At 38.5% G+C, this 20824-nt stretch overlaps 1 protein-coding gene across 16 annotated transcripts in view; it reads right to left on the minus strand.

Annotated features, from left to right (window-relative positions):
- The window catches only part of LOC135219441 (leucine-rich repeat serine/threonine-protein kinase 1-like), a 940187-nt gene that overhangs the window by 16809 nt on the left and 902554 nt on the right, over positions 1-20824 (minus strand). For all 16 annotated transcript variants that reach the window (XM_064256227.1, XM_064256225.1, XM_064256224.1 and 13 more), the window contains 2 exons: positions 14361-14575; positions 3516-3649 (listed from right to left, as the gene is read on the minus strand). In XM_064256227.1, the coding sequence (XP_064112297.1) occupies positions 3516-3649; positions 14361-14575 (349 nt within the window). The remainder of the gene's footprint in view (positions 1-3515; positions 3650-14360; positions 14576-20824) is intronic.

Below are 20824 nucleotides of genomic sequence, written 5' to 3' on the forward strand. Positions count from 1 at the left end.
TGGCCTTCTTCCTCCTCTTTTTTTTTTTCTTCTTCTCTTCTCCTCTTCTGGCCGGCAAGGAAGCGTTTTGAGCTTCATTTGCTGGAATTGGTGGCTAGATACAGGTGACTGAACACCCACTGAAGCAAGTCTTACATTTTCTTTTACAAGGGAAGAGAGGGATTGAAAATAGAACAAGGTCATTGGCTACCCTTGGTTTCCTTGTCTCTGAAAATTACAGGTTCTTTTCTTCCTAGACAGAATGTAGACTAGTGTCTGTTGTGTCAAGCCCAGATGTCTGGTGTTGAGTAATCTTCCCCTTAACAAATCAAGAGGCATATGACTCCTTCCCATGTTTTGACAATTGACCAGGAAGTGAGCCCAGGTGGGCTGATTCATCAGTCAGTCAATTCTCAAGCTTATTTTATCCTCCTACTGTCCAGCCTATCTATTTTTGGTTCTTAGTGCAGGGCAACGAATCTAGCCACCTTGGGGGGCAAGCCAGCCTCAACAGGTGCTGGTCCCAAGCCCGGATAAAGGGAGTCTTTGTGTCAGGAAGGGCATCCGACTGTAAAAACCCATGCCAGAACCAATGAAATGAGTCATGTTTTGAACATAATGTAAGCATGTTATTTCCTTCACTTCCATAATACTTTATGATCTACATGGGTAACCGCCATAATGTGTACGGTCACCACTTTTTGTATCCTCACGGTTGCTGCCTCGTGTGAACAGGGCCTAATTGCAAAGGTACTAAGCCAGCCCTGTAGGCTACACAGTAACAAGACTGACAGTGTAAGGGCTGTCAGCTGCTGGCACAAGACTGACTCGTAATTAAAAATACACCTCAGTATGAAAAAGCAATGAGTATGTAATGAAAATAAACAAAATTACAAGGCACATCACAAGAACTGCACAGATGCTGGAAGTGATGACTAGGTAGCAAATGCTGGAAGTCATGACTAGGTAGCAAAACTAAAAAGGATGAATGTACACAGCTTTGTGAGGTTGGATGCCTTTTACATGGTGCAATGGTACTTCTATATGACAAATAGGTAGTACATACTAACAAAAGTAAAAGTAAGTCTCAGAGAACTGACATCCTACTTGTATTTACAATGATCAAATACGTAATATCAATAACGTATTATGAAAATAAAAATTTACCCATATTTCACTGGGAACTTGTACTAACAGAAAACTTTGGAAACAAATTCGCCTATCTACGGATTTTTCTTTGGAACATATGTACTGATTATTCATGGGAAATTTGTCTGTTCGCAAGTTTTCCAACAATAAATATTCACAATAAATATTCACTAATTGGTGTATTTTGATGTTATTTTCATAACTAAATAGAACATCTTTATGATAAAAAAAATAATTTACTGATTTTCAAATATTAATAATGATTAATAGTGTGTTAGTAAGTTTATTAAGATTAAATTATATCGAATAATAAAAATAATAATTCTCTCTCTCTTACAGAGATGTTTTTTGTATGATAAATAAATTATTTACTAATTTTCAAATATATTAATATTAATGTAAACAGCAATATTATAAATTCATTTAAGAAAATACTATAGTGAATTAGTAAGATTTTAAGTTTATAAATTTAAAAATTATGTAAGAATGAAGGAAAATCCATTCTACCTTGCATGTGTCTTTTTAGATCCAGGTACTAAGTGAGGTCCAGAGCTGTCAAATATGTCAAGTAATGTGACAGGAGGGCGAGCGTGTTGCCAACTAATGTTCTTGTAATTTCTCTCTCTCTCTCTCTCTCTCTCTCTCTACCGAGATCAGAGAATTTTTATGGTACATATAAGGTTATGAGGGTGAATACCGACCGAGGGGGAACATTGACCAAATGCTCTGGTACGAAAACTATTTCAAATTTTGTGCCGAAACTCACCACTAACACAGCAACCATCTCAGTGAACAACAGGTCTATGCCATCATGACGTTTGTGTTTACCAGGTAAGGTAAGAAAATTGATGTTTTGGATCTCTGTTGTAATTTTTCACGCTTCTCATATATGTAGTGTCTCTTGTTCGTGAATATGGCGTGATTGTTTCTAGTTAAGTTTCATGACGACATTTTATCGAGTGAAATGAAGTGTCCTTTCGAAGTGGGTGCCATGCCATTGTCATAAATAAAAAAAAGTGGTGCAAGAGCACCAACCGCCAACATGTCCAGGAACATTGAACGCCAACACCAATGTGTGAAATTTTGAATATTTTGAAATATTTTTGAAATTTTGAATATTTTTGAAATACATTACAAAAAGTGGAACTGTGTTTTTTGGTAGAAAGTTGAAGGTGATATCAAGTGAATTATGATACAATATCAGTGTCATTATGCTAAAAACAGGAAATATTTATTGGGTGGGTTCAACTTTACTTATTCATCTGTCTGTCATAATTCTCTGATCTAGCCTAGCCTTCTTGGGAGCCTGATCATCAGTGTCATTATGCTGAAAATGGGATTTTTTTTTTTTTTTTTTTTTTGGGGGGGGGGGGGTTCACCCACCCCCTGGTCAGTGTTTCCCCATGTTGGGAGAACACCGACAGAGGTCCCAAAAATTTTTAAAGTGCAAAATATGACACTTAGTCTGAGTTGAGGATTTAGGAGCATACAATAGGTGGGGCATGTTGTGTAGTTTGTTTTGGGCACAGTGTGCACTCTCTCAGGTACTATTCCCCCAACTCACCCTATGTATAATATGTCTATTAATATTTTCAAGTAATAATAATAATATAACTGTAATTACAAAATTCATATGTGATATTATTATAAAGAAAAACAATAAACAATAATCTTTCAATTCCACTCTTTTAAATAAGGATAACTCTCTCTCCCCCCACAAGATATGTATGACATAGTGGTAACTCTCTCCCTCTGTTTTGGCTGGAAGTGTTCGAAGTGTATGTATATATCTTTAACTGTACTACTACATTTTATAAAATAATAATTTACTAATTTTCAAATAAATTAGTGGTGTGGGGGAGTATCAACCGCCAACATGTCCAGGAACATTGAATGCTAACACCAATGCATGAAATTTTGAATATTTTGAAATATTTTTTAAATTTAAGGAGATTAAACAATAGCAATAAAATTTCAATTTCTCTCTCTCTCTCTCTCTCTCTCTCTCTGTTGTTGGCTCTATGTATATATTTTTAATGGTAAAATGTTTAAGATGACTTTGAAATTATATTAATAATATAACTCAATGATTAATGCAGTAATAGGATAGTAATTTAAGGTACATTTGAAGTAGGATGGTATTTGAGGTATTCGTTTGGTATTTGAACTCTCAAGATAGGCAGTTATAAGTGTTTTTTGAGGGGGTTCTAAGTATTCATGGGTTTTAACTGTTCACGGGGGTCTGGTAAACATCCCCTGTGAATACAGGGGTCCAATGTACAAGTGTATTGTACTTGTGGAAAAGGGACAGTGAAGTGGTAGTGGTAAGTTTTAGGTAGATCAAGGGAGGGAAACTTAACTGTGAAGAAAGGCCAGTTCATAGTTACCTGACAATGCGATGGTGATAAATGTTCTTCAATGCTAATGGATTGTAAGCTTTCAGAGCAAGGTACCAACTTTGAGCAGTCCAGCCGATTAACCACCTTTTGGTCCTTTACATCCCAGTGGTATACAACACAGCCTGAAATTATTAACAAATATACAATTTTTCTTATATAAAATATGTAATTTATTTTCACTGAAATGAGAGCGATTACAAACCATACAAGATTCTAGTTTGATTTAAAAGAACTGGAGAAATTACACATTCATAGCAACACAGGTAACCTTTTACATACAAGTGTGGGTAGAATCTACTGTAAGTATATTGTAAATCCATAGCTCATATTTAAAAGAAAATTGAGTTTTCAAAGCAAAAATGTAACAGAAACAAATATAAATAAAATTATTTTTCTAGGCAAATGAAATGTAGTCAATCATTAGTTAAGAAGAAGGAAAGAAAAACATCATCACATATTTGTGTTCATGCTTGCATTTTGATAGGCAAATAGATTATTTACCAGTTGTCTAACTAGCTACCAATTCCATGCTCCAGTCAGAGTATAGACCCTAACAAAAAGACTGCTTATTTCATTGCCCCTAAGGTTACTACTGTTTTCAGAAGATTAGTTGAATATTACTTGGACTTTAAGGTTTTTCTTTTGCCTGGAGGAAGGCCAACAGAGCTGCATTATACTCAAGGGACTAACTCCATCCTCATGCCCCCTCTGAATATAGACCGATTGTTCATATGTGGAACAAACCTTCAGTCTTAACAATACAATAAATCATCTAGTGCTAACTGGAAACTGGCAAAAACAATCAAAGATTGTAAAAAAAAACAAGGAATCTATGGCATTTGGCAACTCCTGCATATACATGGTGGATGTTTGGTCTTCGACCAAGCTTGTACCCCCGCAATATGCCAGTCTTTCTTTTACCACCTTGGAGAGCAGATTTTTGCTTCGCTCTCCTTTTCCAAGCCGTTTTATTTTTTTATTGTAGCCTGCACTTTCTTTTTATTCAGCCTAAAAGTTCCGTGGACGTCTACGTGTTAGACAAGCCTTCTTTGTTACCATATTGAACTTTCTTGGAACAGATGCTGTTGCAATAGATATGTCTTTAACTGCATTGGCATCACTTATGTAATGGGTGATAAGCTAGTCCATCTCCTTCAGAGACAAGACCCCTTACTTCGCTTTAGTGTTTTGATTTAAAAATATGTGTACGTATTGCCATTGATGTTTTTATGTATCTTTCACACATATCTGGGAACTTAGTAATGTTTAGTCTTTCAGAATGTGTGGGTTGCGGAAATGTTCTAGATGAATTTTAATGGCGGATGATTCGATCTTCCCTTCTTCTTGCAGGGCCAGTCGTGTTTGTTGTTTCGCTTCTTACGGCTATCATTCTTCTTTCCTCCATCCTCACATTTTATAATTATTTTTGTCTTTCTCCGGTTACATCTTCCTGAGGAAGAGATTTTCATTTATTTACAGATGCTGAAGTTGTCAGCCCTGTTTCTCGTCTGGAACCTGGCATCGGCGGTATTCTCCCACAACTTAAGAGCCCCTTTTTTCGCTTCCATCTGACAGAGATGCCATTTCACTATTTTTGACTTGTGAGTTTGTGCTGTGAAGAAGTGAAACTTTAAGCAGTCAATGCTACCGGTGGTGGGATCCTTGCTGTTTCAGAGCCCCTTCCTGCCGAACAATTCATGTTGTCGTGCGGGGATACCAACCTTAAGGTTTGCTGTCGACATCTTTTTCATATGATTAACTGGGTAGTGGTATATCTGTAATACTAGTTTGTTTTACGTTTTCTGCTCTACTCAAATGTTCTTTTGCTCTTTGTGACAGTTCTGCTGTGACGTCATGAATAGGCATGTGATGTTATGCATAGTTGTCGCTGCTCTGGGGATCGATCTCTCCTCACATTTCTATGACAGGTTTTTTTCTTGAAGATTCATCACTATCTGTCACATATACATATCCTAGGAGTCCATCTGGTTACTGTAGGAGATGTCAGGATGCTCTGTTTTGCCATCTCCACTGTCACCAAGACCCTGGCCTTGATCTACAGTCCAATGTTGTGATGTCATCTGTCTGTGATGTCCGCTTAGGTGGTGTCTCTTACGTCTGTTGAGTAGTGGAGTGACTTTCAACTTCGTCTATGGCACCATCGCAGTCTGTTCCAACCAGCAGTATGATCTTCCTGGAGCTGGTATTTGGATGGACTGCTGTGTTTGGCTGTAGCTGTTTCGGAGTTTCTGCAACCTAGAGGAGGAATGCATCAAATTTCTTCATGTCAGATATGGAATCATCCAAAATGGTGGTAGTTTGGACATGGCTTGTGCTAATGGGTTCTCCTTCCATGGATGGGATGATGTTTGCGTGCTACCACCTTGCGGAGTCCCTTCTTCATTGTTGACACAATATTATGCATTAGCAACATCAGTAATGAAACCAATATTTTCTTGCTCATTTCTTATCACCTAATGATATATATGGTTGTATTCTCCTTGTTTTGCAGATTAATAATAAAAAATGAAATATTAGGTATTTTGAAAATTGATATCTAAAAAGAATATATATTGGAAAGAAAATTTTTTTTCAAAAAATGCATTTTAGTTTTGGAATGTTTTATGCTGAATATTGTCACATTTTTTTCATGACAATATTACTCCTTAGCTATTCGAGAAACACCTATAAAATTATAAAATGTATACAGCAGTTATTAATTGGTTGAATCTGTGTATTTGTGTGTGTATGTTAACTGGCATATGCACACTAACTTTTAAACCAATATTACTATCGTCACTGTCACTATAATTGTCAGTCTCTATATCACTTTTTGATGGAAAAGAATAAGCATCATCATCAAAAGCCATTATCACCAAAATTTACAACATAAACAAAGATTTATACAAATTTTCAGACGTTGTAACTACAGGATATGAATGCCTCCCTGGTCCCGGCCCCCAGGCTGATGGAACGATAACAATTATGTATTTTGATACGTATGATTAAGAGAAATCTGGCATCTTTTATGATCAAATGTGAGCTGAATGGTTGGTGAGACTGCTGACGTCACTGAAACAGAGCTAAGGGGACGGACAAAATTTACCGCGATATTTGAAAATAAAGCATCAATCTTCTCTATGTCGTCCTTGTGGGTTAATCTAGACTAAGTAGATGAGTTCTTAGCCTAGCAAGTGCTGAGTTCTTAGCAAACCTAACCAGTTCAGGACTATAATATCCTTAGCCTAACTAGTTTAAAGCTGCTTCAATCTAGTCTAAGTGGTTAAGTTCTTGCCTAGCCCAGCTTAACCCTCTTACGCCGAAGCCCTAAAAATCAAAACCTCTCCCGTATGTCGGCGCCGGTTTGGAGTGAGCGCGGAAGCGGAAAAAATAATTTTTTCAAAAAATCACAGCGTGCTTAGTTTTGAAGATTAAGAGTTAATTTTTGGCTCATTTTTTTGTCATTGCCTGAAGTTTAGTATGTAACCTTCAGAAATGAAAAATAATATCATTATCATATGTAAATAATGAGATATATGGTAGCAAAAAAAAAAAATTCATAGACAATTGTATTCAAATCACGCTGTGCAAAAAACGGTCAAAGCTAACAAGTTATGTTTTTTTTTCGTTGTATTGTAAACTAAATTGCAATCATTTTGATATATAATACTTCATAAAACAATAAAAGCAACACCGGAAAAATATTATCACAAAATGATGTACGAATTCGTAACACGCGGACGTAAAAAAATGTTATTTTCAAAAATTCACCGTAAATCTAAATATTGTTCTAGAGACTTCCAATTTGTTTCAAATTTAAGAAAAATGATTGAATATTACGATACTATAAGAATATTAGATTAGAATTGCAGATTTCGACCATTTCGGACGAGTTAAATTTGACCGAATGTCGAAATGTTTATATATATATTTTTTTATATGCACATATTTCGGAGATGGAAAAAGCTACAACCTTCAATTATTTTTTATTGTATTCTTCATAAATTTGCACACATTTTGATATATGAAACTCTATAAAACGGCTAATATGAAAAGGAGCAAATATTAGGATAATGCGATGTACGTATTTCGGAGACTTGCGGCCGCAAATCGGCGCGCGGAGGGAAGTTAAATATATTTTTCAAAAATTCACCATAAATCACAATATTGTTCTAGAGACTCCAAATTTGTTTCAAAATGAAGAAAAATGACTGAATATTACTAGGCTGTAAGATTTTTAGCTTACAATTGCGTTTTTCAACTATTTCGGTAGAGTCAAATTTGACCGAATGTGGTTTTTTTTCTATTTATCGTGATTTATATGCAAATATTTCGAAAAAAGAGAAAAGCTACAACCTTCAATCATTTTTAGTTGTATTCTACATGAAATTGCGCACTTTTGCATATATAAAACTTTATGTAACAGCTAATTTTAAATGGTGCAAACATTTCGACAATCGCACAAAAAAAATTCTGATTTTTTCAGAAGAGTTACCGCGCGGAAGTAAGGAAAATGTTTTTTTTTTTTTTCATAAATTCACCATAAATCGAAATATTGTGCTAGAGACTTCCAAGGCATTGCAAAATGAAGTTAAATGATTGAATATTACTAGAATATAAGTTTTAGCTTACAATTGCGTTTTTCGACCATTTCGGTAGAGTCAAAGTTGACTGAAAGTTGAAATTTTTGCACTTAACGTTATTTATATGAAAATATTTCGAAACTGATAAAAGCTACAACCATGGGTTGTTTTTTTGTTGTATTGTGGATGAAATTGCGCACATTTCCATATATAAAACTTTATGTAACAGCAAATTTAAAAGGGTGCAAACATTAGGACAATCGCACGAAAAAATTTATCGGAAGAGTTACCGCACGAACGTAAGGAAAAAGTTTTTTCATAAATTCACCATAAATCGAAATATTGTGCTAGAGACGTCCAATTTGTTGCAAAATGAAGGCAAATGATTGAATATTACTATAATATAAGAGTTTTTGCTTACAATTGCGTTTCTTGACCATTTCGGTAGAGTCAAAGTTGACCGATGGTTGAAATTTTGGCACTTATCGTTATTTATATGAAAATATTTCAAAACTGATAAAAGCTACAATCATGAGTATATTTTTGTTGTATTTTACATGAAATTGCACACATTTTCATATATAATACTTCATGTAAAGGATAATTTAAAATGGAGCAAAAATTATGTCAAAGTGACGAAATAATTTTTGAGATGTGTCACTGATACTTTTTAGTGCGATAAGAAAGAAATTCACGCTTGCGCGCCTGCGTAGCGATTGTAAACAAAACAATGCCTTGATCCGTGAACTCCCAGCATCCCCCAAGGTGCGTGATTCAAAAGTTTTTGGCTGGTAGGCCTATAAGTATTTTTCCGCAAATTTTTAAAAAAACTTTTTTGAGTCGACATATGATACGTCCATTCGGCATACGGGAGACATTTTGACTCGACGTTTAATACGTCCATTCGGCGTAAGAGGGTTAACTAGTTCAACACTACCTTAATCTAGCCTAACTGATGAGCTTTATCCTAGCCTAAATAGTTCAAGACTTCCTTATCCTAAGCTAAGTGGTTAAGTTCTTAGCCTAGTCTAACTAGTCTAAAGCCACCTTGACACAGTCTAAGTGATTGTTCTTAGCATAACTTAACTAGTCAAAGCTACCTTAACCTAGCATAATTGTTTCAGTTCTTAGCTCGGCTAGACAATTCAGTTCTTAACCTTGCAAGTGGTTAATTCACGAACTAGTAGCTAGTATCATTGGCTAGAACCTTCCTATTCATCTTAGCTTAGTCTAAGTGTTAGGATCCTGGCGTAGCAGGCCTACGAGGATAAGTTTGTAGGCTAATCTAGAATGACAATTCATGTGTATGCTAGTTAACCCTTCCATGGCGTCTTTATACTAGCCTAGGTGTTAGGTCCTAGTGCTAGTCTAGATTGAGGAAACATAGTTCTCAATATTTCTGCTAGCCTAAGTGTTGGAGTTCTCAACCTAGCCTACCTCTTGATTGTGCAAAATTTCCCATGGTTTAAAAAGAGGGTTTGGGTTTGGTTAGGTTAGGTTCAATTCCTAGCTTAATCTTCCCCATACGAATGACCAGATCAGTAAGGTCACTCTTAGTCTAGTGGCCTTACCTTCAAATTACATAGGATCCATCCTAGCTCTGTCTATGTTGCTCTGGAACACCGCCATGATGGTTCCTTAGCCTAGAAGGGTGTTTTGGTGGTTCCCAGAACTAAAATCCTTCATGGGCCCTTCCTTACCAGCCTCATGTGGAAAGGTTCCACCAGGCAATAAAATATCTGTTGCTTTACGGCCGGAGACTGTCAAGTATCTCCTGAAAGAAAGAAGGTTTTCTCACAGCAGCAGGCCAGATGCCTAGCTATCTCTGAGCTTCATCAGCAGTTTACCGGGACAAGTGAGCCATGTCAGTGAGCTGTTGTGGGGTTTCCTTTTCTTTCACAGAAATGAAAAGGTCTTTCAGTCTCAGCTTTTGGGAATTGCAGGACCAACTTTGGGTTGATCCTGCTCCTTAAAGGCTCAGACACCTCTTCATCCTGGGAATTAGTGGTGTTGTTTAGGAGTGTTGCACAGTCCTATTCAACAAAGGAGCTCAAATATGCAATGTGGTATCTTACTCTGGTCTTGAGTAGTCTCACTTGAGCTCCATGTAACCACTACATCAATAGTTAATAGGAGATTTGACCCAGAGAAAGTTCTTCCTGTTTGCATTGACTTCCTCGAAAGAGAGTTCACATGTTGACAGCACCAAGGGCGAGAAGTTTGTGGCTTTCGAATTGTTCCAGATTTCGTAAGAAAGACTCCAAATCCCTCGGTTCATGATGAAAAGTTTCTCTCGTTTTCAGTCTACTCCACAAATGAATTGATGGACAGTGATCCGTAGGAGTTCTTGCCTTGTTATGTCAAAGCTCTGCCCTGCTATCTGAGGATTCTCCACCCAAGACCAAGTTCATTGACTTTGCGTTGGCACTGGTCAGTTGAGAATGGAAGTTTACAAGATATTGTCATTTCTGACTGCATGAGGTGATGAAAAGGAATTTTCCTTATCAGATAGTTCTGCCACAGAGTCTGTGCAGGGGAGCATATAACATCAGAGGAATGAGTTCCTCTTTGGTAATTAAGAAGAATTTGTCTGTTCATGGGGTTTTGAATGTTGGTTCCTGGCTTAAACAGACCATGTTCACTCCCTTTTCCTGAAGAACATTGCCCACAGGTCCATGGACACTTTTCCTCTGGTCTGGTGGGTACCCATCAAGTTGAGTAACTCATCTAGTGGCCCCAGCAGGACAGTTGGTATCTTACCTAAGATGATAGTGTGGGAGAGAATGAGGGAGATGGCTGGTCTTCTTTCTCTTTTTCCCTTTTCTTCCTGGCAGGCGGGTTGAAGAATTTGACACGTCATAAGCTGGAACTGGTCTGATACAGGTGAGTGTGGAAGCCATACTGGTTGCAGTATTTGTGTTCCTATACACATAACAAATCTGTTTCTCAGTAGCACTTACTCCTCTCTCTAACAAGGGGAGAGAGGAGTGGTAACAAATCCCTGTGGCCGACAGATATGATTTGTTGCTTGAAAAGACAGAATTCTTTTTGCCTTCCACTAATACAATGAATCTGGACATCTCTCATTGTGTTTCATCCCAGAAGGTTGAGTTTTTTAGATACTCGTTAATCTATTTTCTCATGGGCTCCCTAGAACTCTATCTTCTAGGAAGGGTAGTCAGGCAGGCTGATTCCCAGCCAGTTCTGGATCCTTGTACCTCCCTCCAAGCATAAGTCAATCCTATTGTTAAGACCGGAGGTTTGTTTTGCATATGAACAAATGACAAATTTGTTAATCAATTTGTATTTTTCAATGCTAACAAACCTGAAGTCTTAACGTTAAATGCCCACCTCTAGCCACCCCTCTCATATCCTGGGTTGTAAGAAGGACTGGCATATCGTGGGGGTTCAAGCTTGGTCAAAGACCAAGCATCCACCACGTATATGCAGGAGTTGCCAGATGCCACAGATTCCTTGTTTGTACAATCTTTGATTGTTTTCACTAGTTTCCAGCTAGCACTAGAAGATTTATCCTATTGTTATGACCTCAGGTTTGTTAGCTATGAAAAGTACAAATTGATTACAAATTTTGTCATTATTACCCTTGGTTTACCTAAGGTTTTTGAAAATGTGCTCTCTAAGCATTTTTGTGGGTTTATTTAAGATAATAAACTGCTGCCAGCATTGCAGTTTGGGTTTCATAAAGGCCTTGGAATTTGTGATGCACTCTTGTTAATATCTACCATCTTGCACAGTGCTATTGATGAAGGTACATAGGCATATGTGGTAGTTCTAAATTTTAGTGCAGCCTTCACTATACGAATCATGAAGCACTTATCTACATACTGTTGGATCCTTAATTAATATTTTAAATGAATTTTAGTAGTCAGAACTCAGAGGGTCTGTGTTGATGGCCAATATAGTAGCTTTAGTAATGAAATTTCAGGCATTCCTAAAGGTAGTGTTCTTGGACCTTTACTATTTATTATCTATAATTTGTAGAACTACCATGTAGACCATAATAAATAATTAGGCAAATGAAATTCCACATTTCCATATTAAAGAGTTATTACATATTAGGGCAAAATATCTGGCCATGACTGTCTAAGGCATCTTTAACATGTCTAGAGCACTGTAAGGTGGATTTTGGCACCTGTAGACTTTTGAATTGCAGTTAGCGTCAGGCCCACAGGAACCTAATCCCTGTCGTTAACCAGGAGCTCATGTGCATTGGTTTGTTATTCGAACAGTAGCTTTCTTTTTTACATATTAGGGCAAAATATCTGGCCATGACTGTCTAAGGCATCTTTAAAATGTCTAGAGCACCGTAAGGTGGATTGTGGCACCTGTAGACTTTTGAATTGCAATTAGCGTCAGGCCCACAGGAACCTAATCCCAGGGATGTGGCTGGTCCCATATAACTCGTGACCCAGCACAGATGCCAATAGTCCCTTGCATACACAATTTTGTTGACTACCGGTTTCCAGCTGGTGCTAGATTTGTCCTAATGTTAAGACCAAGTGTTTTTTAGTGAAGAAAAATACAAATTGATTAAAAATTTTTTTATTTTAGAATGTTTAAGGTTAAAGCTATGTATATATATATATATATATATATATATATATAGATATATATATATTATATATATATATCTATATATATCATATATATATATATATATATCTGTTTTAACTATATTCTTCTTCCTTGTTTGGACTACTGTTTTCCAGTGTGGTATTCTGGTGCTGACTTGTCTCAAACTCTTGGATAGAGTTATGTCATAAGTCAAGTATATTTTGCCAACTCTTAATGATATCTTGTGGAATAGACATAAAAATGAGTTCATTATGTTAGTTGTATGAAATACACTGCAACGACATTCTCTGCACTCTACCTGACCTGGCAGTTTTTGCTCAAAATACCAGGTAGGCTGCTGCAGCAGTGTGAAATTTTCTAGCAACAGGTTTATCTAGGCTACAACTAAAATGTGAGTTCACCATGTCACTAGGTCATCTACATAAAGCAGCTCTGAGGAGATTTACTTTTCTGCAATCCCATATAGCTTCCCATTACAATGATCAGCAATAAAAGCTTCAAGGCTAATCCTTGACAAACAACATGACAAAGTCTTATGGTACACCTTCCACTCTCTACCTCTAAATTTTGTGTTGATAATGTAACATCATTGTTTTCATGTTTTTCCTATATCCTCTACCTTAATAAATTATGGCCATCTAGTTGTTTGTTTTCAGTCAAATGCTTTTTTAGTATTCACAAACACATTGTATAATTTCTTCCTTGATATTTTTTCTTGTAGGTGCTTTATTACAGAGTCTGCTTTAGTTATTGATTTCTCTGGAATGAAATCAAACTAACAATTATCTGTTTAAAGAAGTTTCCTCAGCTTTTCCTCTCAACACCTTCTCTGATATATTTTCATAGCATGTTCAAAAACTGTATTTCTCTAATATTTCCACATTTATTGAGAGGCTCTTTCCCTTTTCATGTTCATTCTGCAATATTTTGATGTAATAAACTAAACATCATATGTAAAAGATAGCAGTCACAGGAAATGGTCAAGAGTGAAAGGTATAAAGGGGTAAGGGATTTTTTATGCCTAAAATGTATAAACTGCAAACAATGAAGAGAGTCAAAGAGAGTAGAGTCATGCTGTGATGGAAAGGTAGGCCTGTAGGCCTTTGAGCTGGTAAAACATTTTTGTTTCCCTGGTAACATGCTGTATTGTGAAAATGAATTGCAATAAGGAAAAATGGCATTAATAGCCAAGAATAAGTGGAAAACGACTTCCTGACCATTGGTAAATAACAGCATCCTATTAGTAAACTGAAAAACCTAACTCCTCCGCACAGAGAAGACTAGTCACTCACTTATGAAGAGAATTTGCTAAATTTTGAAGGGTTGTCACTACAAAATGGTGAAACTCATGGGCGGAGTGAGTTAGAGAGACCATTCTACAAACGAGAAGATATTGAAAGACCTAAACGGAATGCAAATTTTTTTGAGGGCTGGTTTAGTTGTATGTTAGTTACAATAGTACTTCCTTTGTTAAGATACATGTTTACTCCATGAAAAAGAAAAAAGGCCTGTTGAACTAGACAACATCAGTTTGTCAAAAAGAACATGCTAAGGCTTAAAAAATTTAGTGTGTTCTTGCAGTGCTAGTGCAGTGTACTAAAAGTTTTAAAAGACTTACATTATTCATAGATACATGAACTTAAAATGAACTTACCTGGGTAGACATAAGACCACATGGAATTTCTCAAATGAGGTAAGACACTTGAGGGATTTTGTGGGGAATGTAGAATCAAAACATCACATGCATCACTTGTAGGTGGTGGTGTAGAAGTAGAAAAGTGGGACACAGCATCCTGACTAGTAACCAGACCATCGTCACGTAAAGAAAAGATGCTCATAGTACCTTCACTTCCACCACACCACAATGACCTTTGAAGAAAAATCTCATGTCAATACATTGTAATTGATGCTTAAAATTCTAAAAGTGTGATTACACTTACTTGAAAACGCTCCAAAAATAAATGTTATGTCAAAAATTACCAAATTTAATGGTACAGTAGTTATAACCAAAGCACACATCAATATAAATTTTAAGTGTGCTAAATTTTATAGTGAGTAGGTTATTTACACTATAGCTGATATGCACTTTGATTAAGTTAAAACCAAATTACTTCTCTTAACAAATTTTTGTTCACAGAAATTACCAAATAAAATTGCAAAGCCAAAGCTGTATAAATTTTATAAATTATTTGCATTACTGTACATAATTATCCAAAATGCTGAATTACCTTGAAGGGGGCATAATTGAGAAAATGGCTGTAAACCAGGTGTGATGATTGTTACTTTAGAAACTTTGGTAGCTAATATTGCCATCAACACCAGTGACAATCCCCATATTATGTCCTCCATTTCCCACCAAAAATCACACTAGTAAAAGTAACCACTAAACTAAACACTACCTGTTTCTCCTGTCACATGGGGGAACCCCCTATACCTATCTGCAATTAATCCAAAAGTAAGGAAATAAATATGGAAAATTCTAATGGAAATTACTTTCATTTATCTATAATACAATTATTTCCTAAAGATTTCATTTCATTCGCCTGAACCCTATGTTTCCCTACTACTAATAAGATTAAATGGAAAGGATTAAAAGAAAGAGAGAATGAAACTAGAAAGTAAGTAAAAATTATCACAAAAGTCACCACCTTACTTACAAACAGACAGGGTCACAAATTATGTAAAAGTGTTTGGAGCACTCCCCTCTGTCACCCATAAGCCTAAATTTTACTTTGCACTCTTAACCCATCCCTGATTATCCCAAATATTCTCAGGATTTACCACATACCAAGTATTCTTCTTAAAATCACAAGAATACTCATAAAATATTCCTAACTAATGCCGTCTTCACAATTTCACTCATTCTTTGATGAATTACTGTTATCTATATTTCCCCTCCCCATAGGAAATATTACTATGCATTTTGTCAATAGGGATAATTTAGACTAGTATAGAACAGATTTTGTTGTAACCTATAACCTTGGATTACACATCCAATATATCCAAAATGACAAATTTTTAATCAGTTTGTATTTTTCATAGCTAACAAACCTTCAGCCTTAAAAATAGGATAAATCTTCGGCGCAAACCGATTAAAAACAATCAAAGATTGTATTTGCAAGGAAGCTGTAGCATCTGGCATCTAATGTGTATAAGAGGTGGAGTGGTCACTAACCATGCATTTAGTCTTTCTTCAACTGCTTTGGAGAGCGGATGTTTGCTCTCCTCCCTCCCAAGCTGGCTTTATGGATAGCCCGTAATTCCTTCCGGCTTTTTTTTTGTCTGTGTGCTTTATGTGTTACATACTATGGATTCCTCCAAGAAATCCTGGGCTCAATGGTGCACGTGTCGAGGCCTTCCAGGATTCCTGTGTTCACAATTCCTAGCTTCCTCCTTGACTGACCCCCATATCACTTGCAGTAGGTGTTGTGCTAATGTTTTGTAACATTAGCAGCCCATGCCTGGAGTGTCATTCCTGGCCTTTTATGCAGTGGAAGAACATCTATAAGAGGAGGGAGCATCATAGGATCTCTCAGCGTCCTTCTTGGGAAGGATTCACCCCTCCTCAAATGGATGCTTCTGCTTCCCCGTCTTCCAGACTTTTTCCTTCTGCATCTTCATCCATTGATGCCTTGTTTCCTTCCTTTTCTTCCATTGATTCGTCTTTGGAGGTACAGGCAGTCCTCAGTTATTGGCAATCCTGTTATTTTGGGGCTTGTCTAATGCTGATTGGCATCATAATGCGCTAATTACCGGTTATTGGCACCAATAATAGAGTTATGGTGCTGACACATACTACTTAACAGAGGTGCCATTAAGGGATTTTGACGAAGAAACAATCTATTTCTGGGGAGAGACCTGTGTCGCCCGGTGAAAAGGATCCTGCTATCCACTTTTCTAGTGTAAATAGGTTCTAAATATACCAGAGAAAAAAGCTAGCATGGTATGCTGAGGTTACTACCCTCGCGCGAGCACCCTAAGGGCGTTGGGTATAAAGTACAAGGAGAGTGGAAGCCACTATTCACAGGTCTCCTGCCAATTAGAGGTTTCCTTTCCAAAATCCCTCTCATGGGGAGAGCCGATCCAACGGCTACTACTTCCCCCTCTCTCTCTCGTTACTACTACTACTACCCGACCTGAGCGCCATCTGCAATCCTTAATTTTTAGACATTTTGGCTTGGATTGGTGTAAGGGTAGGGAGTCAATTAGAAGGGCTGGGTTCACTGGGCGACACAGGTCTCTCCCCAGAAATAGATTTTTCCTTCGTCAAAATCCCTTTTCTGGGTCGACCTGTGTTCACCGGTGAAAGTTACCAGAGAATGCCCATCCAAGCCTACTAGATACCAAGTAATCTTATAAGGAGGAGTTAAATAAAACCTGAGGTTCATTTTAGCTTAAATTTACTAACTTAGCATATTACAATATATCTAATTAAACTTAAACTTACTTAATTACTACTTATACTAAGACTTAAACTTATGGCTTAGAATTAGTAATAACTTAAAGATATCATAAAACTGACAGGGTATCCTGTAAGGAATTTGTCACATTTCAGAATATGTACAGTCCGGTCTATAAAAACAATCCGGAACCCAATATTTTATGTACAAGATTTGGTGGCAGGATGACGCCCAGGTCCTCTCAACCCAGAGGAGAGAGGTATAGTGGAGAATACGAGCGAGGCAGGTAGAAAGGAGAGTGTATCAGGGAGGAGAAAGGGGTAGAAAGAGGTTGATAGGATTTATTATTCAGGGGAGACTATGCTCCCTGCAGCAATTGGTGGGAATTTAAGGGCTTCTAAATTTTTCAAATAGGGGCGCTTAAAAACTACTAGGGATTTCCAACCCGTATAAATCTTCAGATCCTCAAAATTCATATTTTGAAAATAATTAATGGAAGTAGCCACCGCCCAGATGTCATGGACATGTGGGATGGAATCCGGGTTGGCCTGTTTAATAAAGTAGAGTATTTGCCGTCTAATACCTTGAGAGAGATTGTGCCACCCTTTTCTCTAATGAAAAGAGGACCTGACGATGTTGCGGAGGTTCTGGCTAAAATGGATTTAAGGGTAGTGACAGGGCACAATGATGTGTCCTGTGATAAAGGAATGATTTTCCATGGAGTCCATCTATTCTGTGGGTCCTCATTCTTAGCCAAGAAGCTCCGGTCTGGGGATAGTAGTACTTCCCCTGATGGGAGGAAATCTATGTGGTCTGGATTTCTTGAGAGAGCTGAAAGTTCAGATATTCTGGCACCTGAGGCCATAGCCATTAAGAATAAAGTTTTTCTTAGGAGGGTTATGTATGAGCATGATTCATTAAAAGTGTCTGACGCCAATTTAAGTACATCATTCAAGAACCAAGTGACCTTTTGTGGGCGGACAGTTGGTCTTAGGCGTGCGCATGTTCTCAGAATGGAAGAGAAGTATGCATCCGACAAATTAATATTGAAGCCGACTTGGAAAATTTTCCTCAAAGCTGACTTGATTGTTGTAATAGTACTGGTGGCTAGGCCTTTCTCAAATAGAGTTCTAAAGAACAAGATTGCCAGATTTGTGGTCATTTTATGGGCTCCTGATTCTTTTAGGAACTTGGCCAATTTTTTAACAGCCGAATCATATTGCCTGAGAGTTGAATCTCTTTTATCTGATTCTATAAATGCAATGTTACATGGATCAATACTTGCGTCTTTTTGGGCTGCAAACTTCATGAAGTCCATAAAGTTAGGGCTTTCAGAATTCTTGAGGAAGCTGACACAGTTTGAGTTTGTACTGTCTGTGTCAGTTCCGGGCGAGGGATCCGTTTGGGTTGGAGCTTCAGCTCTAGGAGGAGTGGAAACCAGTTGCTTTTCGGCCAATTGGGGGCCACTAATGCTACTTGACCTGTGAAGGATCGTAGCTTGTGCAAGACTTTCATCAGAAGATTCACTGGAGGGAATAGATAAATCTTCTGCCACTTGTACCAATTTATTGACATCGCATCTGTGGCATAGGCTAGAGGGTCCAGGTTGGGAGCCACATAGCATGGTAGCTTGTGGTTGGATTCTGTTGCGAATAAGTCCACTTGAAGAAGGCCCGGGATTTGATTGTAAATCCACTGGAATGAATTCTTGTCCAGGGACCACTCTGATTCTAGTGGAGTAGTCCTGGAAAGAGCGTCCGCGATCACATTCCTGACTCCTGCCAGATGGGTTGCTGACAGGTGCCAATGACTCTTCGCTGCCAAAGCAAATATTGAAATCAGCACATGATTCAGCTTGCTGGACCTGGAACCTCCCCTGTTTATGCAATGTACCACCACTAGGCTGTCTGAGACTATCCTCACATGGCTATTCCTGGCCGGAGCTAGTCGCTTAAGGTTAGGAAGACTGCCATAGCTTCTAGCACATTGATATGGAACTGGCGGAACGTATTCGACCATATCCCTTGAACCTTCTTGTGCTGAGAGTATCTCCCCCAGCCACTCAATGATGTGTCTGTATGAATTGTCAAAGATGGCGGAGGGAATTGCAGTGGTACTGCCCTGGTTAGGTTCTTGTGTTCGTCCATGGGCAAAGCTTCTTTGCTAGTATGGGTGGAATTGCTGAGACCTTGTCTCTGAGATTGTTGTTGGCTCTCTTCCTCCAGACTCGATTGATATCTTTTAATCTGGCTCTTAGTAGGACGTCCGTTATTGATGCAAACTGTAGTGAACCGAGGATTCTCTCTTGGGTACGACGAGAGGCCTTTTTGTTCCTGAGAAACTGTTTTGTAGCCGCAGCTATCTCCTTGGCCTTCCTGGGTGGAAGGGATAGCTTGTGTTTTTCTAGGTCCCATTGGATTCCCAACCATTGAAAGTGGGAAGCCGGTTCCAGCCAAGATTTCTCCTTGTTTATTTGAAAACCCAGAAACTCCAAGAGTTCTATTACTTTGGCTGTCGACCTGCAGCATTCCTCGATGCTGGCTGCCCAAATGAGCCAGTCGTCTAAGTAGGCTACTAACATTATTCCCCTGGTCCTCAGTTCTTGGACTATCATCTCTCCTAGCTTGGTGAATATTCTGGGTGCAATGTTGAGCCCGAACAGCATGACTGAATGAGTAAGCTTTGTTCCCTAGCCTGAAGCCTAGGTACGGAGAGAAGTTCATTGCTATTGGAACATGATAGTAAGCGTCTGTAAGATCTATCGAGGTGGTGACGGCCCCACGGGGAAGTAAGGTCCGCACCTGCGAGACCGTCAGCGTACGGAACTTATCGCAAAGAATGTATGAATTGAGCCTTGACAAGTCCAGAATCACTCTTCTTTTGTCTGAGTCCTTCTTTGGAACAGTGAACAGACGTCCTTGAAACTTTAGTCTCCTTACTTTCTTTATGGCCTTCTTTTGTAGGAGATCCTCGGTATATTCTACCAGATCCGCTGTTGGGGTCTGGAAGAAGTTTATTGGTGGTGGAGGCTCTTCCTTCCATTTCCACCCCAGGCCCTTGGAGATTATACTGTGTGCCCATGGACTGAAGGTCCAATGGTCTCGAAAGAGATATAATCTCCCTCCTACCTGCGGTCTCTCACTGGTTGGCTGCAGGTTTGTACCCTCTCCCTCCTCGGAATCCTCTACCCCTTGAGCCGCTTCGTAGCCGGCGTGCCTATTGTAGCTACGAAAGGATTCCCTAGCTTCATAGGCGGGGTTAAAGGCGGAGGAGGTCATGATGGCTCTGGAGGTTGAGGGTTGCTGGGCCGGCGGAGCCTGTAGCAGAACAAACTTCTGCTGCAGCTGGGCCTTTGATGTTGAGGGCTTCCCAACTTGGGATATTGGGACTGCCTGAACAACCGCCTGAGGTCAAGAGGACTTATAGGGCATGTACCTCCTCGGCCTCTTCTTTGCCCTAGCTTGCTGTCCGGGTGTTTCAAACTTCCGTTTGAAGGGAAGTCCCCACCGGACTCGGAGGCTCTGGTTGGCTCTAGATGCTTCCCTCAAGATATTGTCTACTTCCTCTTGAGGAAACAGGTTTTCCCCCCAGATTGATGCCTTTATCAACCTGTTGGGTTCGCCTGATGGAAGCCTCCGCCAGGACGTATTTCCTGCAAGTTCGTCTTGCCATGCCAAAGTCATACAGGTCTGACAGGTAAGTCTGTAATAGACTTTTT

This window comes from Macrobrachium nipponense, chromosome 1 (assembly GCF_015104395.2).
Source record: "Macrobrachium nipponense isolate FS-2020 chromosome 1, ASM1510439v2, whole genome shotgun sequence".
In the NCBI taxonomy this organism is placed as follows: Eukaryota; Metazoa; Arthropoda; class Malacostraca; order Decapoda; family Palaemonidae; genus Macrobrachium; species Macrobrachium nipponense.